Consider the following 25915-nt stretch of genomic DNA (forward strand, 5'->3'; position numbering starts at 1 on the left):
AGTGGCCAATGCCAAGTGCTCCAGGATAAATGAACACAACCTGGAACGGATCACTTGATGACTACCTTCTGTTGTTCCCAGCTCCTGGCAAAGATCATCATCCCTGTTTCTTCTAGTTAATAGCCATTTGATGGAACTATCTTCCAGGAACGTACCTAGGCTGTTTTGTTTTTGTTTTTGTTTTTTAAACCCTGTTATAGTCTTGGCGTTCACATCCTCTCGCAAGGAGTTCCACAGGTTCACTTTGCATTGTATGAAACAAAATACTTTTGTTTGTTGTAAACCTGCTGCCTGTTATTTTCATTTGATGACCCTTAGGTCTTGCTTTATGAGGAGTAAATAACACACTTATCTACATTCTCAATATCAATCATGATTTTATACACCCCCAACATAGTTTAACTTAATCATCTTTCCCAAGCTGAAAGCATTAATTAACATAATTTTTTCATCATTCCTCAGAGGGAAGCCATTCCATATCCCAATCACTAGGCTTATTTGAACCTTCTCCAATTCCAACATATCTTTTTCAGATGAAGCAAACATATTTGAATGTGGCATTGAAGATGCTGGGGCATACCATGGTTTTATAAAGTGGCAGCATGATACAGGCTTAATTCAAATAGCTTGGAACCATGCTCAAGACCCACTTAGACACAGATCCAAACTATTGCTTTGCCCTGGGGACACAGTTTGTGTTTGGGCCCCTACAGCAGTGTCCTGAAAGTTCAAGAATGTTATCCCACTAACTTAATGGCTTGTGTTTCTTGGCCTTTCTATCCCAAGACTAGCGAGCACCAAATTACCTATAAATGATATACAGGGAGGGGAATTAACTCTTGGTTGATGAATTAACTGTTCAGATATATCAGTGGTTTGTATACAATTCAGAAACGTGATGGGGATGAGAGAGTGCTTTGCAGTTTTTGTTAGAGAAATATGTCTTACAAGAGTGAGGAGAGGGTTTTAGGTGGTTCAGGCCCTATTATGAGTTCTAGCAGTCTCTGTGTTGCACATACACACTGTGTATTGCCATATTAGAAGTCCATATAATTAGGGGCTCTTTCTATGTCTTCCATAAACAGATGCAGTCTATGCAGGCTATACTGTAAATCACAGCTACACAAAAGGAACACATGAATGAAGTGAGAGTTTTCTTGAGTTTACAGGGGGACAATCTCCGTGGAAGCTAATGAGGCATCCTTCTGGTTTCCCCAGATATTTCCATCCAATCTCAGCTGCTGATAGCTGCCAACTTTTCCTATGCTAGAAGCTCAATATACATCTGATTTGCCACCAGTAACTTGGAACAGAATACCCTTTTGCCATTCAGGAAGCTCCAGAATTGCCGTGTCCTCCAGAAAGCTGAATGCCTGAAAGGATAGTAAACCCACAAGTAGCAAACCATGGAAAGCGGCACTCACCCTCCACAGCTAAAATGGATTGTACTTTTTAAAAGTATGTCACTAAATTAATTTTGTAAATTCCACCTTACCATTATGTGCAAAGACTTTACAATCTTGGCGCCCAAGTAACGTTTGGAAACAAACTGTTGGTCAAAACACTAAAACACAATCATATAAAATATTTTTGGTCTTGAGATTGTAATATAATAAAACTTTCCTAATACACTAAGGCTCTTTCTACATTAGCTCCCAACTTCAAAGGGAGTATGATAAGTAGGGTGTTGGGAGATTATTAATGAAGTGCTGAAGTGCATATGCAGCACTCCATTAAGCTAATTCTCCCCCACGGCAGCTTTGAAGTGTTAAACTTCAAGTACTGGCCTGTGTGTAGCCATGGGAGGGATCAGTGTCATGATGCAGTTAAACACTGTGAAGAGCACAGCAAGCCACGATAATGCAGAGGGTATTGATAAAAATGAGACTCAAACATGCCCACAAAGAGTGCCAGCAGGATTTTAATTGGCCAAATGCATGGTCACTATTCTTTACCTATTGAGAGTATGATTAAAATTTCCTTTGACAGAGCCTCTGAAACCAGCATACAGTTTCATAACATAAGTTTGGCATTTCCTACAATGAAAGATGGGGACGGTTACTCCACTTATGACTATGTCAGTCAATGGGAAACAGTCTGTCTATGAAGAAAAACTCTATCAGAAAAATCTCTGGCATCATTCACTTTTTTTCGTAGTCCACATTAGCATCCATGAATGGGTCTCTGTGGTTGACAAGGGACAGCACCAAAGGAGTAGTAGCCTTTGTGGTTTGTGTACTGTTGTGCTCCATGAAAGAGGACAAACTTTGGACATGAGTACCCTAACTGGCCCCATTGTAGCTGGAAACACCATTCTCTCAAAGCCAGCAGAGACCTTCTTTTTTTATGAGAAATTTTAGAAGTCTTATTAGAAAATCATAAAAATAGAGAAGCTAAGAGGGACCTCAAGAGGTCAGCAAATTCAGTCCCTTGCACTGCAGGAAGACAAGTAAATCTAGACTATCCATGACAGATGTTTATCTATTCTGTACTTAAAAACCTCCAGGCACAAGGATTCCATCACTTTCCTTGAAAGCCTATACTGGTGTTTAACAAGCTTTCTAAATATAAAGTTTTTCCTACTATCTATTGCAGCGTTTCCCAAAGTGTGTTCCATGGACCACTGGTGTTCCACAGGATGTAGATAGATGTTCTGTGAAAAAGTTTAGATGCTAGCAAAATTTTTCCTTCTAAAATATTAAATAAGAAATTGTGTGTATAAAAATACTAAGATAGTCGAATAATATTTAGATTGTAGGTATATTAATATTTATAACACATTCAGAATAGTATAGTTAATGTGACTTGTGCTGAAACAGATGCAAGTACACTCTTCCCATTAAAAAAAAAACAACTGTCAAATGTTACTTATTTTTATTTTCCAGTAGTTTTCTGTAAAAATAGAATTTTATTAAAACAAAACACAAAATTGAAAACTATTCTTCCATACCTTATTTTTTTTTGGGTATTTTCTTTTCATTCAAAATGTTTAAGCTTTAAAGACAGTCCTTTTTTGAATATTGTCTGTTCTATTTTTTTTTAAATAAAAGAATGACACCAAACATCCTTCTTTCGGCTATTATACTGATATTTTGTTTTGGGTTTGTAACTTAATTTTTAATTTTTATATTTAATTATAGTTAAATAATATAATTTAATATAGGACCCTAACAGTCCTCCTATCACAAGGACACTTGCTGTTCAGTGCTTTTTTGTGCCTGTACCTACCAGTACTGAGTATTGATGCCTCAGTAGCCCCAGTCACTGGGTTGGCTTGGAGGGAAGGGAGCAGGGCGACAGCTGAGTACTAGCTCCTTTTTTAAAAAGCATAGCAAAAGCACTGGTTGTTCATTCAGATTATTTTCTCTTGTTAACTTCTGTTCTTTGTAAGAGAGAGAGAAACTAAAAATCCTTGCTCTTTTAAATCAATTTTTGAGCATTACATGAGGCAATTTTTTAGTATGAGTCCCCACCCCTCTACCACCCCAGTCCAGCATGTATGTGTTCTGTCAATATATTCCAAGACCAAAAAAGTGTTCCATGGCCAAATTAGTTTGGTAAATGCTGATCTCACCGAAGTATCCACTGCTATAGATTATGCTCATTACTTCCTGTCCTACCATCAACAGACATGGGGCATAACATATCTCAAGACTTGTCAGGTTTCCCCTAAGATTTTTTTCTTTTTTTAAACTTTACCTCATAGTTGAGGTTCTCTAAATCTTCTATCATTTTTGTTGCTTTCCTCCAGATTCTCTCAAACATATCCAAATCTATCTTATAGCATGAAGTACAGAGCGGGGCACAGTACTCCACCTAAGTACTCCATCATCACTGGGGAGTGAAGCAAGACAACCACCTCCTCCCATCTTACACAAAACATTTCTGTTAGTATGCCCCAGAATATTACGCTTTTTTCTACAGCTGCATGATGGTGTTGACTGTTATTCAATTTGTGATCCATTATAACCTTGCAGATCCGCCACAGCAGTACTACAACCAACACAGCATTCCCCATTTTGTTGATTTCTTCTTTCCAAATGGTGCATTTGACTTTACTAAATGTCACCTTGGGTTCCAGACCAATTCTCCAAAATCCTAATTTTGCCCTCCAAAATCCACGTGATCCCACCCAGCTTAGTATCATACACAAGACTGTGTAATCATATTCTCTACTCTGCTATTTAAGCCATTAATGACAACACTGAAGTTTAAGCGTTTTTAAGCAAAGTGGAAATCCTGAATTAAAACTTGTAAAGTTGTCTGTACTGTTCCTTTGAGAATACAGTACACCCCAAATTTAGCAGACTACAGGAACAATGGACATTCCCCAGGCCCCCATTGTTCCCGAAGTCCACTGAACACTCCACCCGGCAAAGAAAACACAAATGCTGGTGACTCACCTGTTTGAGTGGTTATTGTCACTACAGCAGATGCCATGGCTGCACGACCACCCCGCCACACGGTCCTCCCACTAGGGGTGGGCAAGTACCTGGGAAAAGCCACTTGCATACATGCCCTATACCCAATGGGAGGAGCATGTGGCAGATCCAGCTGTGGCAGAGGCTCCAGCCACGTGGGCGGGTCATCCAGGACTTGAGGAAGCTCCAGAGGCTCCAGCTTGGCTACTTCAGCAGCTGTGTTGAGTCACCCATTGTATAGTATTTTTTTTGGTGAGGGGAGCAAATACAAGAGCAAATACAAGTAAACCCTCGCATTTAATGGACTTTCGGTATTAAATGGACACCTCTCCCACTCGTTAGTCTGTTAAATCAAGGGTTTACTGTAGGGATGTAAAATCCTATTTAATTGGTTAACTGGTTAAACAGTAGGCTAACCTACTATTAAACTGGTTAACAAATGGAAGAACAGGGTGGCTAGGGAGGCCACTCCAGCCCAACCAGCCTGGAGCAGCCTCCTCAGCTCCCCCTTCCCACCCGTAAGGTGCCAGGGCTGCTCTGGCTGGGCTGAAGCACCCCTGCCTGTGGCATGCCAGGGACCCCAGCTGCTCTGCCCCAGCTGGAGCTTCTCTGCACATGGCATTGCCACAGGTGGGGGGCAGTCCAGTGCAGCCCCAGTCCTTGACACACTGTGGGTGGTGGCACTCCAGCCTGGCTAGAACAGCACCACTTCCCAGGGCCTCAATCATACTGCAGGCGAGGGTGTGCCAATTGGACAGGAACAGCCCCCATTTGCAGCAGCCCTGGGTGCGCTACAGGCAGAGATGCTCCAGCTAGGCCAGAGTAGTCCCAGTCCCTCATGCACCATGGACAAGGGCACTCCAACCTGACTGGAGCAGCCCCTGTCCCCAGCACTGGGGCCCCTGCCTAGGGCAGCCACAGATGAGGCGGCTGGTTTGGCAGCACTGGAGTACTCCTCACCTACAGCAGCCGCTGTTCCAGCCCCTGCCTGTTAGCCATAATCAGTAAGCCACATCCATTTAGGATGAGGCTTACCAGTTAGTCATTCACATGCCTATTTAAGAGTAGCAAATCTGAGAGTTCTGTGAGTGTTCAGTGGACGAGGGGCTGAGTTACCAAGAAGGATGGTTGGAGGTCTCAGAGATTGGTTTGTGCCTATTGCTAACCACAAACAGAACAAGGCCTGAAAAGTAGTGCTTGTGTTGCTAAAGGATGCTGGAGTCAAGGAGCTGATCCACAGCAGGCACAGACAAGACTCATGTTGAGGAAAGTATTAGTGAGGCACCTTAAAACCCTGGATGTCCCTGGGAAGCATCACAGTACCATACCCATGGCTGACTTCCATGAGGTCCCCAGTAGACAAGTTCTCCCAGTCAGACAACTAACTGTAGTATGAAGACAGCCTGAGATGTAAGCCCATGTATCAGAAGACTAGTAATAAAGCACATACAATTTAAAATGAATTCTGAAATGTCTAACGACTGTATCCCAATGCACTTCAAGAGTTTATAAGCCCTAAGACTAACCACAACGTAACTGATGTAAAAATGCCTGAGTTATGTACAGACTTATTTCAATTCATTGCAAGACATTTAATTGAAACAAAATAGCTCAGGTGATAAAGAATGTGGAGTCCTCACCTGTCACTTGTCCAAATTCAATCCAGATCCTTATCTGATGGCTGTTCAGTAGCTTACCTGCAAGCACTTTGAGAGTTTTCCCATACCACAAACATCTGATCCTACAGTTTGCCAGTAACCTTGCTAGTCTAACTTAGATGACATAGCTTTAGAAATTTACTAATTTAAAAAAGTTTGGGCTGCCTTTGAAACTTGCTTTATATATTCATTTGTAAGTTAACAGGGTGCCCTTGTTACCAAGAAGGGTAAAAGTATATTTGGCTGCAAGTAGCAGCACAGCCAGCAGACTGATGGAAGTGATTATCCCCCTCTGTTCAGCACTCATAAGGCCACATATGTAGTACTGCATCCAGTCTTGGGCCCTCCGAGGACTACAAAAAGAATGTGGACAAATTGGAGAGTCCAGCAGAGGGCAACGAAAATGATCAGGAAGCCCAGACACATGATTTATGAGGAGGGGCTCAGGAAACTGGGTTTATTTAGTGTTCAGGAGAGAAGAATGGGTGTGGGGGTTGATAGCAGAGGAGAAAGCTGGGGGAGGGTCCAAAGATGATGGAATTAGGCCCGGAGTCAGCAACCAAAAGAACGAGAACCTTTTCTGAATTCAGTTAAAAAAAACAAAACAATAATTCAAGAGTCACAATGCACATGAATATGAAATGGTCCTTAACAAATAATGTCAAACCATACTTTTTTAATTCCTATTTTAAGAGCAGTGTACACACATATCCCACAATGCACTGAACCTATTAAAGGGGAGTCAGCCAACGTTTTGAGATCACATATCGTTTGCTATTTAGATATGAGTTGCTCATTGTTCAGCTTTTAGATTATGACCAAAATACCAAAAATAATCAGGAGAGGTTGTAATATAATTGCAAAGTAAATGTTAGGAACCATGAAGAAGTCCCTTAAGAGATGCCCGTGGCTTCGGAAGCAGAAGTTGCAGACCTCTGTGCTAGGCTAGTCTCAGTGGTAGCACATGACAGAGTAAGAACCAATGGGGAACACTGACTTGGATATTAGGAAAAAACTACTTCACTAAGAGGGTGGTGAAGCACTAGAATGCATTGCCTAGGGAGACTGGGGAATCTCCATCCTCAGAGGTTTTTAAGGAAAGGCTTAAGAAAGCCCTGGATGGAATAATTTAGTTGGGGCTGATACTGCTTTAAGAAGGGAATTGGCTAAAATGACCTCCTGACATTTCTTCCAACCCTAATCTTCCGTGATTAAGACAATCCAGAAATTCCTGAAAACTGCAGGAAAGTATCTCATGGTTAGTGGAGGAAGCCCCTCTCTGTTTGGGAAGTTTACAACTAGGCAGAGAAAAAAGCTTAGAGAAAGTACGGTAGGGAATGATACAATAGGTCTCTCCCCACTTCCACAGTCTCTAACCTCTACTTTCACACTTTTGTGCTCTGAAAGGAAGATGCATAGCTAGCTCTGGACATGAGTCCTTTATTCCTTCAAAAGAGTCGTACTCATGCAAAATCCATTACAATGGTGTCCCAATATTCCTCATTTGAGAGGAAACACTAATTTTACAAAGGATAGATTGGTCTCCAAGCACAACACTCTCAAAGAACTCTACATTCTGGTTAACAATAGAGAAGTTCTATTACACCAATCAAGGCACTCATAACTCTGCCTTCACCAATACTTAAGAGCAAAATCCAACTTAAAAAATACTGAAAGGACTGGACAGATGCAAACCATTCAGACTAAACTGAGAGCCAGGATAGCTTGGTGGTTAGTGCATTGGCCTTGTAAACAGAGGATTCTGAGCTCAATCTTTGAGGGAGCCTCCCAAGGGTCTAAGGCAGGTTAGTCGGGGGGGAGAGATAGCTCAGCAGTTTGAGCATTGGCCTATTAAACCTAAGTTTGTGAGCCCAATCCTTGAAGGGGCCAATCAGAGACCTGGGGTAAACAGACTAAAAAAGTAACTGTCAATGAGGGTGAGAAGTCTTATTGTGAGGGCAGGGACTGGACTTGATGACCTCTGAAGGTCCCTTCCACCTCTATGCCTTAGACATACCTCCATAAACACCAATACCTTTGCATCCTGTACAAGGCCAATTGCAATGGAGCTTTTAAGGGCAACCCTGGGGTGCACAAGCTTGCCACTGTGCTATGGCAGGCAGTCTACACAGCAGTAGCTACGTCTACACAGGGATGCTACATCGAAATAGCTTATTTCGATGTAGCGACTTCGAAATAAGCTATTTCGATGAATAGCGTCTACACGTCCTCCAGGGCTGGTGCTGTCGACGTTCAACATCAATGTTGGGCAGCACTACATCGAAGTAGGCGCTGCAGGGGAGTGTCTACACACCAAAGCGGCCCACATCGAAATAAGGCTGCCAGGAACAGCTGCAGACAGGGTCACAGGGCAGACTCAACAGCAAGCTGCTCCCTTAAAGGGCCCCTCCCAGACACACTTGCACTAAACAGCACCAGATCCACAGAGCCGACAACTGGTTGCAGACCCTGTGCATGCAGCATGGATCCTCAGCTGCAGCAGCAGCAGCCAGAAGCCCTGGGCTAAGAGCTGCTGCACATGGTGACCATAGAGCCCCGCAGGGGCTGGAGAGAGTGTCTCTCAACCCCTCAGCGATGGCCGCCATGGCGGACCCCGCTATTTCGATGTTGTGGGATGCGGATCGTCTGCATGTGCCCTACTTCGACGTTCAACGTCGAAGTAGGGCGCTATTCCCATCTCCTGATGGGGATAGTGACTTTGATATCTCGCCGCCTTACGTCGATTTCAACTTCCAAATAGCGCTCGCCACATGTAGACCTGGCAGGCGCTGTTTCGAAGTTGGCGCAGCTACTTCGAAGTAGCCAGCACATGTAGGCTGCGTCTACACGTGCACGCTACTTCGAAGTAGCGGCAGTAACTTCGAAATAGCGCCCGTCACGTCTACACATGTTGGGCGCTATTTCGAAGTTGAAATCGACGTTAGGCGGCGAGACGTCGAAGTCGCTAACCCCATGAGCGGATGGGAATAGCGCCCTACTTCGACGTTCAACATCGAAGTAGGGACGTGTAGACGATCCGCGTCCCGCAACATCGAAATAGCGGGGTCCTCCATGGCGGCCATCAGCTGGGGGGTTGAGAGATACTCTCTCTCCAGCCCTTGCGGGGCTCTGTGGTCACCGTGGGCAGCAGCCCTTAGCCCAGGGCTTCTGGCTGCTGCTGCTGCAGCTGGGGGTCCGTGCTGCATATACAGGGTCTGCAACTAGTTGTTGGCTCTGTGTATCTTGCACTGTTTAATGAAAGTGTGTCTGGGAGGGGCCCTTTAAGGGAGCGACTTGCTGTTGAGTCCGCCCCGTGACCCTGTCTGCAGCTGTGCCTGGCTCCCTTATTTCGATGTGTGCTACTTTGGCGTGTAGACGTTCCCTCGCTGTGCCTATTTCGATGTTGGGCTGAGCAACGTCGAAGTTGAACATCGACGTTGCCAGCCCTGGAGGACGTGTAGACGTTATTCATCGAAATAGCCTATTTCGATGTCGCAACATCGAAATAAGCTATTTCGAAGTTGGGTGCACGTGTAGACGTAGCCGTAGACGCGGCTAGTATGTACTAGCCACGGGTGACAAAAAAAAACCCAACGTGTACTTAGAACCGCCCCGCCCCCAAGCTCTCCAGACACACGGTGAAATCCCGCACTGGGTAAAACCCATCTTGAACAAATATTCCGCAGCACCAGCCGGATTTCCATTACCATTCTGAAAGAGACCTGGCGGACTAATCAGCCCTAGCCTCACGCGGGGGTATTTCGATCAAGTTTCGCCCTGTGCCCACAGGATGCTTCCCCGCGCCCAGTTCCACTCGGGCTCGCCTCAACGCCGCGCTCGCTGAGGCCGACCACCCCCAGCCCCGCCTGGGATCGCCTCCCCCGGCGAGCGGCGCCGCTCTCAATGAAAACAGACTCCCGGCAGGCAGCGCCGCGTTCCCGAGCCCTGTCACCTGTGTGCTGGGAAGGCAGCGCGTCCCCCGCCCACACGCAGCCACGCGCGAGGCGGCGCCTCTGCCAGCGCTGCCTCGCCCTCCCCGCAGCTCGGCGCTCCGCGCGCCCGCCCCTCTCCCACACAGGCGCCCCCAGACCCTGCGGGCGGGCGCCCGGCCGCCCCCGCACGCACCATGGTACAGGTAGAGGCGATTTTGGAGACCGTCATGAGGATTTCCATCCGCCCAGCGCCATCTTCCGCCCAATCACAGCGCCGAGCCTGGGAGGGGGCAGCCCCCGCCAGCCGCAGCAGCGGCGGGACGCGGGGCCCACACGCCAGACCCGCTGCCCTCAACCGCCGGGCGCGCGGCTCCGAGCCCAGGCAGAGAGCGCGAGACCCTCTCCCCGCAGCTCGCTCGCGAGCTCACCCCGCCTTACGCCGGCTCCCTCGGGGCCCTAGCACCGCCCACCACGTTGTTCTCTACTTCCTCGCGGTAGCGCCGTCCACCACGCCTACCCCTCTGCTGCCTCCCGGGTCTTAGCGCCGCCCCACACGCGTGCTGTAAGGAAGCAGCGTCCCTTCCCACTGCTGCCACGTGGTCTCTCCTGCCTGGCGGGGGCCGGTCCCACGCTTATGCTGGCTGTGCCGCATGTGGCAGCAGAGGGGCTGTTGCACGTGACCAAAGTCAGGCCCAGGGCGTTAGTAAGCTTGTGCCTGGGTTGCAAAGCAGGAGCCAGTGCAGCTTGTGTAGTGCAACTGGGGGCTCTTGCTCTTCGACTCCTCCTTGCTGTAGGGATGAGTGAGTAAAACCTCAGTGCTCCTCACAGTACAGAGCAACAGGCAAACTGGAGCCCTGAGCCCAGCTTGGAGAGCAGCACCCAAACTCCTGTTGAGCTGGTCAGATGTGCTGGGAGTTAATACCATGTGTCCACCCTGCCACAATTAAACCCAAAGCTCCCAAACTGGTAAAAACATTGTGGTGCCAGTTGCAAATGGGAGCCTGATGCTACTGTGTTACTTAAGCTTTAAACAGCTCAGCTGTAATGCCAATGAGGTGTTTACAGAGACTCTAGCATAACATTGGTTTTCAACCTTTTTCCATTTGTGGGCCCCTACAGAATTTCAGCTGGGTTTTGGACCTCTTTGAAACCTCAGACGTAATCTAGTAGGCCCAGAGAGAGGGGTCCATGGGCCACAGGTTGAAAAGCACTACAGCAGAATAGCAGAAGGTGGATGATTCTGGTAAGAGCATTGGCCTTGTAAAAGTTTGTGAGTTTTGTCCTTCAGTGGTGCTTTCAAGGGTCTGGGGCAGATTAGATTTAAAAAAAAAATCTGTTGGGGATGCTCATAGGTCCTGCTGTGGGCGCAGGGGACTGCAAGTGATAATCTCTGGATGTCCTTTCCTGTTCTATGATACCATAATGAGCTCCCCTTCTGCTCAAAGGCATTTATCTGCACAATATTTCCAAGCCACCACCACTCCTGAAGGTGGAGTCTGCATTTATGCAGGGCAAAGAGCCTGACACAGATGATTCTGGAAGAAGCCCCAAGGCCTAATCCTGACACTGACATCAGCAGTAAGAGACCAGAGGACCATGTAGTCTAGTATTTCATGTTTCAGAGGAAGAGCAAGAATTCCTGAAATCTGGAAATGATGCGGTAATTAGTCCCTAGGGAAGAAGGCCTCCTTGCAACCAAAAGATAACAATTGACTCAAGGCTTGAAGCATGAGGCTTTCTGTCCCTTGCAAAAATATTTATTAATTTTTGTATTTAGTACAGTCATTCCATATATCTGTCTAAATTAAAAGTTCGCAAACTATGGGTCAGGACTCCATTTTAATGGGGTTAGTAGGGCTGGTGTTATACTTGCTAGGGTCTGGGACCAAAACCCAAGCCTCACTGCCTGGGCTGAAGCCCAAGACTAGGCTTCATCCCTGGCTGGCATGGCTTAGGTTACAGGACCCCTGCCTGGGGCTGAACCCATTGGGGTTCATCTTTGGCTCCCTATCAGGTTGATTGGTGAGACTTGAGCTTTTGTTTTGGAAATCCCATCTGGAGTGATGTGGCTCAGGTGGGCGCAGGCTTTAGTCCCCCTACAGAGGTCATGGAATTTTTGTAATCAGAAGGGGGTTGTGTTTCAATGAAGTATGAGAACCTCTGATCTAAATAGCTAATCCCTTGGTAAATCCTTCTAACCTCATCATAAGCTAGTCGCAATGAATTCCACAGGCTAATTGCCCAATTCTTGTCCTGCAGATTTTGCCAGTGACAGATGTAATCTCAAAAGCGACATAGTTGTTGGTTGGAATGCTGTGCTTTTTCTTTCCTCTTTGGTCACTTACCTGTCTCACGATGAGCGCATCTGTTTTTCTCAAAGGGAGATGTGGCTTGGTGTATGGTGCGGTACCACTGTGCTCTGTTCCATGCTTAGTCCTTCCAGGTTGCTGGATCGATGCCTCTCTTTTTAAGGTTGTACTTTCAGTATATCTTTGAAATGCTTCTGCGTCCTTCTGTGAGCCCTTCTTCCTTGATCTAACTGAGAGAAGAGTGCTTGCTTCCAGAGGTGAGTGTCAGACATACATACATAGTGTCCCGCCCAGCAGAATTGGTATTTCATGACCTCACCTTGTGTACTGCTGTTATTGACTGCAGAGAGAATGCCGATTTTAGTACATGGGTCTTCCCAGCTGATCCTGAGAATTCTCCTGAGGCAGCAATGTCGGAACTACTGCAGCCGCTTGAGATGTTGTCTATATGTTACTTGGGTCTCACACTCATAGACAAGGGTGGAGGTGATTACTGCCTTGTAAATCAAGATCTTGATACCTGTTTACAGATCCCTATCATTGAAGACTCATTTGAGTAGTCTTCATAAAATGTGCTGGCACAACGGATCTCATATTCAATTTCAGTGTCGTGCTTGTTGTTTGAGAGAGGTGTGTGCAAACATATAATAGTGACTTGTGGAGTCTGAAGAATTGTCTGTACACGTGAGGGCTAGTGGAGCAACTTGGTTTTCCTGATGTTAAGAGAAAGACCCAGGCTGTGACAAGCATTTGCCAAAACATTTAGGGTACTTTGCAAGTCAGCCTCCAAGTGTGTAAGAATGACACAGGAATCTGCCTTCTGAAGGTGAGTGATGCCAGTTTTCATGATTTTAGATTTTGTTTGGAGACATCGGTGACTGAGGAGTTGGCTATCTGTAGGCTACTCAATCCTGCTTTCACTGGAAAGGTGATGCATAATGAGAATCAGGATCATGGCAAGATAAATGGAGAGGAGTACTGAAGTAATAACAATAACAATAGTAATAACACAGCCCTGGCTCACACTAGTGTGAATGATGAATGGCTCAATCTCTGAGCTGTTGCACCTAATGATAGCAGTCATCCAATCGTGGAATAATCTTATGATGGAAATGACCCTTGCTGTGGCCCCATCCCAGCCCCATCCCATATTCTCCTGAGTCATATTACTTGCAGGAGGGGGTCCTAGGGAAGGGGTACAATGGGGCCAGTAGAAGATGAATCAGGTGTGGGAAGACATGGGGCAAGAGTGGGGTTTGGGGTGGCAGGGGAAGAGGTGGAGTGGGGCAGCAGGCCTGGAGCAGGGGTGAGATTGTCCCAGGCCCCAATCCCCGACTAGGGATGGGCCTGGCTGGAGCACTGTTCCAGCAGCTTTTAAATCATCAGCTGAGATGCCAGCTGGGCCTGAGGCCTTGTGATTCTTTTTTGTCTGATTGATGGCATGCCAGACTTCTTCAGCAGATGGGACATGAGCAAGCTGTTCCATTGCTCAGCATCGTGGAGTAGATTCAGTGGTGTTATCAGAGACTGTGGATTCGCGGTTTAGTAGTTTCTCAAAGTGCTGTTTCCAGTATTGTTTGATGGCCGCATTTCCAGCATTGTTTGATGGCCGCATTGTCCTTGGGCAGGGTGGAATCATCCTGGGACCATAAGGCTAATTGTACATTATGTGAAAAAGTATTTTTTCCGTTGATCAGTTTTGAATTTGCCATTTTTGCTAAGAAAACTGATTGATTGTTGGGATGATGAAAAGGCAAGGGAAGAGGGGATTTTTAATGAGTTTTTTGATTGTATTTTTTAAGACTCAACAGCAGAGTCAGTTCCAGGAAAAGACCAGGTGAACTTGCAGCTGTTGAAGAGATAGAGACATAGTTTATACGTATATATTTTTCTAACAAGAAATCTAAAACTAGAAATAGGAAGACATATGGAAAGTGCTGAGCACATTTTAATAAATAATAATAATAAATGCATAAATAAACAGTATTTAAAAAGAATTGGCTAAAACTCATAAAGACTGTTTTTTTCCCACAGTTGAGGACCATTGAAAAATCCTACTAAATGCTAAGATTAGACTCAGAAAAATGCAGCCAAGTATCTCTTGCAAGTAAAAATAGGGGGCAGAGATGTTTGTTCAGAATGAGCATTATAATGGAATGATTTGGTGCAACCCAAACTTTGGAGCTGCAAGCACTCCATGCATAATACTCGTTCAAATCAAGAGAAGAAAGTGGTGGTTGCTAAGCCACCCTCTCAGAAAACCATCATTCAGCATAGTCCATCAAGCTCTCCCATGGAAAGCACAAGGAAAATGCAAAAGAGGAAGACGTAGGACAACGTGGAGAAGATCTACTGAGACTGAAGGACAACAGCTGGAGTCAGCTAGAAGTTTTGTCTTGAGACAGAGTGAGGTGGAGGAGACTTATAGATGGCCTATGCGCCACTTGGAGTACAAGGGCTTCAGTCAAGTAAGTCAATGCAGGGATGGGAAACTGGTTTTTGGGTCGGGGCTACTCAAGTGAGAAATAAAGGGGAATAAAAAAACCTCACTGATGTGGTTCCTGACTACATAGGGGTCAGGGCTATGGGGTCTGGGCAGGAGAGAGGGTGCAGGAGCAGGGTGGGGGTGGGTGATTGGGGCCAGAGTGGGATAGAGAAGCGGGCTTAGGAGGGGGAAAAACCTCACTGATGTGGTCCCTGACTGAAAAAAAAGGAGATGGTCCCCTTCTTCCCCTCACACACCAGTCCCAGAGCCTGGGGGAGGGTGAGCAGTGTTAGTGCATCTTTTGGACATCTCTGGCATAGGGACAAAAATAAGGGGCTCAGTGTGAAAGGGGGGTGTGAGGAAGTGGGCTTTGAGTGTGAGGTCAAGGCAGCAGGGAGAGTGCATGAGTGGGCTGGAAGTGGGTCACCTGGGCAGGAGTGGGCTGGGGGTGGGTGATCTGGGTGGAACTGGGGTGCAAGAGTGGGCTGCAAGTGGGGGGTCTGGGTCGGTGAGGGATACAGGAGTGGGCTGGGGTGGGAGTCTGACCAGGAGATGGGTGGGAGGGAAGGGTGCAAAAGGATTTGGGGTGTGGGGTCTGGAAGGGAGGAGTCAGGATGGGGTGAGTGGTCTGGGAGGGATGGGGCAGGAGCAGGGTGAGAGTGGGGAGTCTGGGTGGGAGGGGCACAGGAGTGGTGGAGGGATGTGGGGTCTGGTCAATGGGGGTTCAGCTTGCTTGTTTACCACCCCCAGATGTACATGGCTCTGTGCCTTCTCCCCACTGCTCCCAGGCACCACCCTCCACTGCTTTGATTGGTCAGAATTCCGGCCAATCAGAGCGGTGTCTTAAAGCCTCCAGGACATGCTGCTTCTGCCACCACTCCCCCTCCCCTGCCCTTGGCTGGAGGAATAGCAGTGAGCAGGAGCAGCACCATGTGGAGGCACTTCCTGCCTCCCTCTCCACCCCTCCATGGGCCAGATCCAACCCCAGCTTGCCTGATCCGACCCAAGAAGCTCAGGGCTCCACACACCTGACCCGCTGCAGTTTGGAAGCTGGGGAGAAGAGCCCCGAGCTTCGAGGTCCCCCAGATCCAGGCAAAGCCGCCATCCAGATCCAGACGGCAGGCTGGGGATTCCCCACCCCTGACTTAGGGGGTCAGTGATGATTATTTGATCTGTTTATTCCCTCTGAAACACTTGGCATTAGACACAGTCAGAAGTCAGGATGCTGGGCTAGGTAGACCTTTGGTCTGACCCAATATGTCTGTTCTTTCGGTTTTATGTACTCGTCTCTGGCTCTGTGGATCGCAGAGATCCCTGCTCCCACACAATCTTCCCCCATTTCTTTTTTTCTCAAAGGTATATTTTTTCCCACTGGGAGTAATTCTTTGGTCATGCTCAATATTATCCCTCTGTTTTATCCCTGGTCAACCATAAGGTCAAGCACCAGAGGGATATCTACCAAGGAGGCTTACCTAGTGTCTTGCATCATTCTAACAACATTCCTTGCCCAGTGAAGACTTGGGAAGATCAACACGCAGAGCTGTCCCATCCATAGGATTGTTCAGGGTGAAAATCCCAGGCCCTGTGCTACAGGGGGGACCCTGCAATGGCCACCCCAACCATCCTATGGCCGGGATACGCAGAGCCCAGGGCAGCCTGGGGGATTGCCTGGGGGTTTGGTGCAGGGCAGCATCAGGAGGTCTCCTTCTCCTGCACTCATCATAACAGTGGGAAGTGGAGCCACCTGGCAGCCTGTTCTGCTCTGCTGCCCATTTCCCAGACTGCTGTGCTCTGTGTCCTACTGCCATGGTGATGAGGTATGTAGAGAGCTGGGAGATAGGCAGCAGAGTGGAGCGGGCTGCCAGGTGCTTCGGCTCCTGCTGCTGCAGTGACTGCAGCTAGAAGATGACCTCATGCTGCTGCCCTGGGCCAGGCCCCCCATTAATTCCCTCCTTCGTGTTGCTTGTGGGAGGAGGCTTCAGACAAGCATTGGGTGGCAGGAGAGTGTGGAGCGAGGGGGGCAGAAAAGGGGCAGAATGTGGAAGATAAGTTGGGGCAGAGTGTGGCAGGGCCTATGGTGGCAGCACTGGAGGGCAGTTGTCCTGGGCCTCGGCCCCCTAGGTACAGCTCTGTCAACACTATACCTTCTCACTGTTGTTGACCTTATCTACAAATATTGCCGTTAAATGTACAGACCCTTGTCTCCACTAGGATTTTAGAGCAAGATAGTTAATGCACATTTGCTATCTCACTGTAAAACACAGCTCTTTTTGCAATGAGAACATAAGTATAGGTGGGCGTGCGTTTCTGTTGTATGCTTATCGTACAATTGGTCAGGTGTGTTTGTCCGTAGGTAGAGAAACAGAGAGTATATACTGTTTGTTTCCTTAAATTTTAATTTCCTTGGGGTTTAGGTTTTGTGTTAAGTCTATTATAGGTAGACCTCAAGCACAGTGTTTTTGTGTATTTGTCTACTACATATTTTGGAGAGTTTGCCTAAATATCCATTTGTCTGTCTGTTTTGTTCAAGAACTCCTAAATGGTAACAGCTAGGACCACCAAATTGTTTATGCAACTTTCTCTTATCATAACTTAAAGTATAGTACAGGTCTGATTGTGCCAGGAAAATGGGATGTGCCTCGGATGGAATTGCTTCTCATAAAACAGAAAGGGAGGCCTCTGCTATATAATGACCATATGGGGGCAGCATGGAATATGGGATGGAAAGCAGACACAGTTATACTGTATAATGACCACAGGGAGCAGCAAAGGGCCAGAGATGGGTACCAGGACAGTACTTTGCTGCATTCTTCACTCTGGCTGGAGAGTCGGGGGCAGAAAAACATGGACCTGCCCCAGCCAGGGGATGTGCACCTCACCTCCAGCTGTGGTGGCAGCAGTCATGGGGAGGTGCTTCTCACCTGACTCCAACTTGCTGTGGTTGGAGAGGGCTACGGTAGTCCTCTCCCCAGGGAAGCTTGCATACTGAGCCCCTCATCGCTGGTGGCACCCCAGAGCAATGAGTCAAATGAAGCATGTATATTTTCATCATATTTTAAAAAAAAAAATTAAGGACCCGAACAATGTTGGGTAAATCTTCTAGTTGTACATATAATACACTGGAATTAATCTAAGGGCAGCAACTTCATACATAGCTCCTAATTCATTAGGAGTCATTCAAGTACTGTTCTCAGTCAGCTTTATTTCCATGATCTTAACACCTGAGGTAGAAGAAAATTAAGAGTTTACTAATATTTGCAGTAGTTACAGGCATGGGGGGAAATAGACAGATCCTTTGCCAAATAAGGAAAAACTAAATGAAATTTGAGCAGTTTTTTTTAGTGTAGTCTCTGTTTTTAGAAGATTAATATCTTTTTTCTTCCTATACTTTGAAAACTATGAGTCCCTTATTTAAAAAACTTGTTACTCCTTCTCTTGTTTAAGAGTTCTCCACTGGCATTTAAGAAATGTCATCTCACTATCCTCAGTAACCCTCTTTGAATCCTGTAATTGCCCTACTTTATTTTATCCTGTTGTGAACCAGTGTATGCATAGTTAGGTTATATGACGATTGAAAGAAATATCACTTAATGGATTTTTACAGACTGTTTTGTACTACCTGAAGCATATCTTTAGGATTGTTCTCAAAATGTAAACTGTTAATGAGGAACTTCCATTTTCTTCTGTCCTCATATATATTAGCCTAATTATTTTAATGGTACACTCTCAGTACTCATTTGTTTGAGATCTGACAATTTTTCATCAAACATTAATTTTTCTTTTCTGCAGTACCATAATGAAGAGATAATGAGCCAAATTATACTCTCATTTACAACTGTACAACCCCATTGACTTGCTAAGTTAGGCAAACAGAATTGTTTCAGAGGGCATAAAACCTGATGCAGTGCTTAGAAATAAAGTGATAATGTGTATTCAGTCTGTTTGTCTCCATGTGGTTTGGGGTTTGGGATGCTACATAAGACAGGCAAATAGATCTTCATGTCTCCATGTGGGCGGTGCAGAATCTACGGGTGCTTTGGGGCTCAAGCATCCATTTAAAAAAATAGAGACTACGCCTACACTACACCAATTTTTCGGAAGACGTTCTTCCTGAGGAATTCTTCTAAAAAAACTTCTTTCTAAAGAATGCATCCGCACACAAAAAAAGCAGATCAAAAGACCTATCCACTCTTTGGATAGAGAGCATCCACCCAGCCCCCTCTCTTTTGAAAGAACAGGCCAGGGATCGAAAAATCTGATGCCATGTGGACCGTTCTTTCACAAAAAGGCCTGTGGAGCATCTACACAGACTTTTTTTCTGAAGACTCTTTCAGAAAAATGTGCTTTTCCTGATCTGAGAGCAGAAGAGGGCTTCTGGAAAAAGAGACACATTCTTCCAATTTTGGATTGAAATAGTGCATTTTGTGTGTAGGTGCTCTGCGTGTTCTTTCAGAAAAGGGCTGGATTTTCCAAAATAACTTGCTAGTGTAGACACAGCCAGGGTGCTTAGAACCAGCCATCCACAGTGGTCCTGAGCTCCAGGACTGGCCTTCCAATCAGTTCAGTGGGCCCTGGGGCTGAACACTGATCAGAGAACAATTGGTTGGAAGTGCTGAGGGCAGAGAATAGAAAGTGGTCATCAGGCAGGAAAAACAAAAGTCAGTGCGTGTGACTGGGGGCTGCTAAATAGTCCACACAAAGAGATCTTCTTGCTCACATCTTGGTGAGGAAAATATGGCTGTAACCCAGGCTCTCTGAAGTCTGAGTGATCAAATCTTTGTTAATGAAGGGGCAGATCTTAACAGTGAGAGTGTATAAATCAGTTAGCAAGTAGTCTGAACCGGTGAACTGAGGAGTTTTAGATGGAGATTGTAAAAAATGTGTGTGGTTCTGTTCATTTAGATATGGGTCTACACTTCATAGCAGATATGGATAATGAAGGGACAACCTCTTTTACCTGCTTTGGAAATAGTATATTTTCCATCCTGAGGAAAGGGAAACAAAAAAGAGAATCCTGGCACATGACGTGCAAGCTGGTGGACATAATAGAGAAGACACGTTGTCTGGAAGTGCAAATTTCAGCACCCAGTAGGAACTGAGAAAGTGAAGTCTTCCTGAATGATCAGATTCAGAAATTCATTGCCACATACATAGGGGCCATGCCTACACTAGAAGCATCTGTCTACAGAAGTTACTGTCGTTAGAGATGTTACAACAAAACTTTTGTCAACAGATCACATCTACACATAAAAGTGGATTGATCTTTTGATTCATTCTGTCAACAAAAGGACTCCCAGAGCATCTATACAGCTTTTTTGTCGACAGTTTCTAACGAAGCAGGTCTTTGCCCACGAAAGCTTATGCTCCATAATATGTTAGTCTATGAGGTGCCACAGGACTTCTTACTGTGTCTGTCAACAAAACGCATTTTGTGTGTAAATGCTCTGTGAGTTTTGTTGACAAAAACCCCAGTTTTGTCTACAAAACTATTGTAGTCATCGCCTACAAGAGGAAGGATCTGCAATAAGGCGAATGGAGAGCATAGAAACCAAAGTCTGGAGATTTGTGACCAAGAAGGGAAGAAGAACCAAGAGGCATCTGACCAGACTAGATGTAATGGTTGAGATGTTAATATTTGCGCTTACTGTTCAGTTGTAGAGAATGCACAGGTGAATAGGTTGATCATTTGACTTCTACAGCATAAGAGATTTGGCTCATCTTGCCTGGTATGCAACTGGTAAACAGTAAAACTTATTTATATCAATAGTAACAGCATTGAAATACGAGCTAGGGGAGGACAAAGATTACTGAATTCTGAACGTCAAAGAGTAGTTCAGGTAAGTGTGTGTGTGCGTGCGTGCGTGTGTGTGTGCGTGCGTGTGTGTGTGAGAAATATATCATCAGTAGACAAAAGGCTCAAGAGAAAATTTGTCCACTTAAAAATGAAAATAGGAAGTTGAAGTTTAGAATAACTTAACAATAGATTTTTAAATAATTTCTGCCTTTTGTCTTCAGACCACTAAGAGAAGAGGGAGAGCTGGCTATGAAGGAGACCATATTCCTTCAGGGAGTTGGTGTACGCACAGAGGTACGGAAAACAATGTGAAAATCATTATGCAATGACAAAAACAATATACAAACCCAGGCCCTGATCTTGCAGTGATGTGTGCATGAATGAACCTTGCCTTCCTGTGAATCCCAATTTTCTTTAATGGGCTTCTAAACAGGTGCAAGGGCTTGTGAGAAAAGAGAGAGAGTGTGACAGTCCAATTTGGTTCTCCTTCCAGAGTAGCGAAGAAAGGTGTCAGTTGTAATGGGTTTTGTGGTGGAGGCTTCTGCTCTGTAAGGACTCGAATGTCAACTCATTTCATATAGGCTACCAAATAGTTATCATGTAATAACGACCAGTCATTAGATTTAAGCTGGCACTCTCCATGTAAAATATTCCTTTCACAATTTCAGTCCCTGCAGGCAACCAGTTCTCTACACTATCTAGGTCTAAAGGAAGCAGAAGAAACAACAAGGAGACCAGTGGCACCTAAAAGGCGAATAATTTTATTATGGCACAGGCCGTATGTGAGTTGCAACTGACTTAATCAGTTTCAGGAAGTGAAAGAAAAGGAGGGAGTATGGATATAGAGATGGGGGTGTTACATCAGAGCTAATTCAGTCAGAGTAAATGTGAATAAGAATGTGAAAATAACTAAAGTGGAAAATTACTTATTGTAATGAGAGACCAATTCTGATGGTGTCAAATTTACATATGAATTCCAGATCAGCAGTTTCACATTGTAGCCTGGCTTTTTTAATTTATTTGTTTGTTTGTTTATTTATTTATTTGTTCAGTTTGCTTGAGGATGGCAATTTTCAAATATATAACTGAGAGTCCAGGGAGGTTAAAATGTCCCTCACTGGTTTATGGATGTTACCATTCGTGATGTCTGACCATTAATTCTGTTGCATAGAGATAGTCCATTAATTCTGTCCAATGTTCATGGCAGAGGGACATTGCTGGCAGATCATGGCATATATCACATTAGTAGGTGTGCAGGTGAATGAACCTTTGATATTATGGCTGGTGTGATTAGGTCCAGTGATTGTGTCACTAAGGTAGATGTGTGGACAGAAACAAGAAGTCCTGTGGCACCTTATAAACTAACATTTCTTGGACCATAAGCTTTTGTGAGGAAAGTCCCATGTTGTCAGATGCGCTACATGCACCTGATGAAGTGGGACTTTGCCCACAAAAGCTTATGTGCCAATAAATCTGTTAGTCTATAAGGTGCCACAGAACTTCTCATTGTTTTTGTGGATACAGACTAACGCAGCTACCTCTCTGATACCTGTGTGGACAGAACTGACAACAGGCTTTGTTGCAAGGTTTGGTTCCTGGGATAGTGTTTCTGTTGTGGGGTGTGTGGTTGGTGGTGAGTATGTGTTTCAGGTTGGGGGCTATTTAGAAGCAAAGATTGGCCTGCCTCTCCCCCACCGCCCCAAGGTCTGTGAGAGCAAGGGATCATCATCTAGGATAGGTTGTAGATCCTTGATGATGTGTTGAGGAGGTTTTAGCGGGGGCTGTAGGTAATGACCAGTGGCTTTCTGTTGCTTTCTTTGTTGTGTCTGATCTGGAAGCAAAAGAGAAATTAGCAAAGTGCCATGCAAAATAGTAATTATTTATATATTGGTAAACTGATCAAAGGGAACATAGAAAACATTAGAAAGAACTTTGCAAGTAAAGTCAAGTCATTAAAGAATGCTCACAATTGATTTCTGATATGCCTCATGCTGTGCTAATGTTTGGAGGTTATTTTACTGTGATCGAACCATGTCACTGTCAGCCATGCTTTGTTGTTTTGCTCATTGTACAGCTATTGTTCATACGCAGGTGGCAATCAGTTTTTGAACAATGCTGTCTTTATTGTCAACAGAAAGTACAATCATTTTGATTCATTCTTTTGGAAGATTCATACCCTGGAAAATTAGTATTCTCCCCTGTGTACTTGCTGATGGCCAGTTAGTTTAATAGCCGCATCTGGTTATACTTCCCATTTTGTTTTTTAAAAAAATCCTGCATACAAGTCTAACATTAACTCTGAACTCACCGCTAAGGAGTAGATTCACTGAGAACAGTGCTGCTGGGGTTCATGTGTGAGAGAAGGACCAAATCTTGAAATTCTTTTTTGGGATTTTATTGAGTCCTTATTTAGACTACTGCTAGCTCTCATCATTTACTTGCCACTCTCAGTATTTGTTGCTTTTCTTAAAGCTGAGGTTTAATTCTTAGAACTGATAATTTCCACTTTAATTTAAAACAAACAAACAAAAAACAAGTGTGCCTCTAGCCCTCCTGGTTGCTGAGAAACGCTTGAAAATGTGAGCACCAAAGACTTGCACTAGAAAAAAAATAGAAAGACCCCACACATTATTTAAAGAAAAATAACGCTTTATTTTTAAACCAATCTCATACAATCTCATACTCTTGATTTTTAAAGGCTTAAGAATGTGGTGAAGGACTTTAGGATTTGGGATTGAAATTTCCTAGTATTAACATTTACATTTGTTAGAATGCCTTTCACTCAAGGATTTCATAGCATTTTGTAAGCACTGATGAATCGACCAACTACAACAGGCAGCCAATCAGGTAAATAAATATTGTTCCCATTTCACAGACAGAAAAATTGAGGCATTGAGGGCTCCAGGGACATTTCACTGCCCTTTATTTTCACTTTTAATTCTCTTTAATCTACTAATGTCTCTTCTCTCCTACATCTGTCATAGTGAGAAGAAGTGGGATGTCACAGCATGGCCAATTCTCACTGTTTTATCACAAGTCTTATGATAACTGATGTTTTACTTAAGGCTCCAGTTACTAGATACAAGTGATTATTACTTGAGAATTTCATATTTCATTTATTATTTGAAGTAAGCTTCTAACTCAGGTAGTTGCAGTGAAAAGCTTGAAAATGTAGTCTGAGCACACCCTAAGGTTTCCAAAAAATGAGAAGACAAAAATAATACAATGTATTTTTAGATATAACTAGTGTAAAACCAATCTTATGATATTTTGGAATCTGGTTTATGACATTTTAATGAGTCAAATTGGCGATGTGGGGTGTAGCATCAAGGAGCAAAAATCACCCTTCATTTTGGAAGTTGAGTCTCCGGATTGCAAGGGTACATCTCCATAACAAATTAACCTCAAGCTCCCAGTCAGGTTGATGTCCAAACCCTCCCTTCCATCTGCACAGGAGTTAATCCGATATGGACAAGGAATCCCTCTGGATTTAGGTCTACAAATCCTTGCAGTGTGTGACTGTGACTGCAGAGAAACATGCATTAGAAAACATAATCCCAACTATTCACATAAAATGATGCATCTAAATTAGATATTACTATTCAAGAAAGAGATATTGGAGTCATTGTGAATAGTTCTCTGAGAATAATCTACTCCATGTGCATCAGCAGTCAAAAAACTACCAGAATATATGGAATCATTAAGAAAGAGAAGGAAAATAAAAGAAAATCTGTCATGGTCTCTACATAAATGTATCAAACATCACATCTTGAATACTGAGTGCAGATCTGGTCATCCCATCTCAAAAAAAGGCATACCAGAATTGGAAAATGCGTAGAAAAGGGTAACAAAAATGATTAGGGGCCTGGAATGGCTTCCATATGAGGAAAGATTAATAAGACTGGGACTTCTCAGCTTGGAAAAGAGACAACGAAGCGGCAATATGACAGGGGGCCACAGAATGACTGGTGTGGAAACACTACATAAGGAAGTGTTATTTATTCCTTTTTATAACACAAGAACCAGGGATCACCAAATGAAATTAATAGGCAGTAAGTTTGAAACAAACAAAAGGAGGTACTTTTTCACTCAATGCACAGTCAACTTGTGGAACTCATTGCCATGGGATATTGCAAATTCCAAAACTATAATGGGATTCAAAAAAGGACTCAATAAGTTCATGGAGGATCAGTACGTCAATCACTGTTAGCCAGACAGGCAGGAATGGTGTCCCTACCCTCTGGTTAACAAAAGCTGAGAATGAGCAACAGGGAATGGACCACTTGATTACCTGTTCTGTTCATTCCTTCTGAAGCAACTGGCATAGACCGTTGTTAGAAGACAGGATATTGGACTAGATGAATCTTTGGTCTGATCCAGTATGGTCATCTTTGTTCGTATTGGTTTTTGTTATAAGGCAAACATCTCAGTCATATTCAGGTTCCTCCTTGTCCAAAAGATCAGTCATTTATCCCAGGGCAATTTGCACCTTAGATCTCACACCAAAAAAGTATTTGTTGGCAGTCCAATGACAAATGAACTAAAGATGGCTAATCAGTTTGGAATTGCCATATCAACTGTGTCGTCTGTTGTTGGAGAGATTTCTGAGGCAATTGGGACTGTGATGTACCCAAAAGTGGAAAAAGAATGTGTAGTCACTAAACGGAGTGGTACGGTGACTCCCATCCCAAGTGATTCGTTCTCAGATCTATTATATATTTTTGAGAGTTGGTTGGTTGGTTTGATCAGGAACTCCTGAGTGGTAACTGCTAGGACCACCATATTCAGCATACAGCCATCTCTTATCATAATTTAAAGCCATGCAAGGGTTTTGATGAGCCAGGAGAACAGGATGTGACCAGAATAGGATTGTTTCTAATAAAAGCAAACAGCAAAGAGACAGAATCACCAAGTCAAATACAGTCCTTAAAATTGACATAAGTGAGTGAATATTGAGACTGAACCAAGAAGATCCAGAAAAAGAGGATGAAGCTGGAATAGGATTGCTTCTCAATAAACCTTACAGAAAAGAGATAGAAGGGAAAAAATTGTATTTGTGTTCTGTTTTGCCACAGCTAAATTAATGCTTAAGATTTAAAAACTACAAGAAAATGTTATTAAAAACCAAACTGCCCTTTTTCTAAACATAGCAAATGATAAGAATTTATAGGGATGAAAAAATACACTTGATGGAATTCCTCTTTTAAAAAAACTAAAATAAATAAATAGCTCAAACAGCCAATAACAATTCCTTAGTAAGGAAATCCTAAATAAAAAAAATCTTCATAAAATAACACTGTATTTTTCAAAAATATA

The 25915-nt window shown here is 44.3% G+C and overlaps 1 protein-coding gene across 1 annotated transcript in view; it reads right to left on the reverse strand.

The window, feature by feature from the left end:
- Positions 1-10448, reverse strand: part of USP12 (ubiquitin specific peptidase 12) — a 61211-nt gene extending 50763 nt beyond the window's left edge. Inside the window, exon 1 of the mRNA XM_074982191.1 lies at positions 10205-10448. Coding sequence (XP_074838292.1) covers positions 10205-10252 — 48 coding nt within the window. The 5' untranslated portion in view covers positions 10253-10448. The remainder of the gene's footprint in view (positions 1-10204) is intronic.
- Between the last annotated feature and the right edge of the window lie 15467 nt (positions 10449-25915).

The sequence above is a fragment of the Carettochelys insculpta genome, chromosome 1 (assembly GCF_033958435.1).
Source record: "Carettochelys insculpta isolate YL-2023 chromosome 1, ASM3395843v1, whole genome shotgun sequence".
Lineage (NCBI taxonomy): Eukaryota > Metazoa > Chordata > Testudines > Carettochelyidae > Carettochelys > Carettochelys insculpta.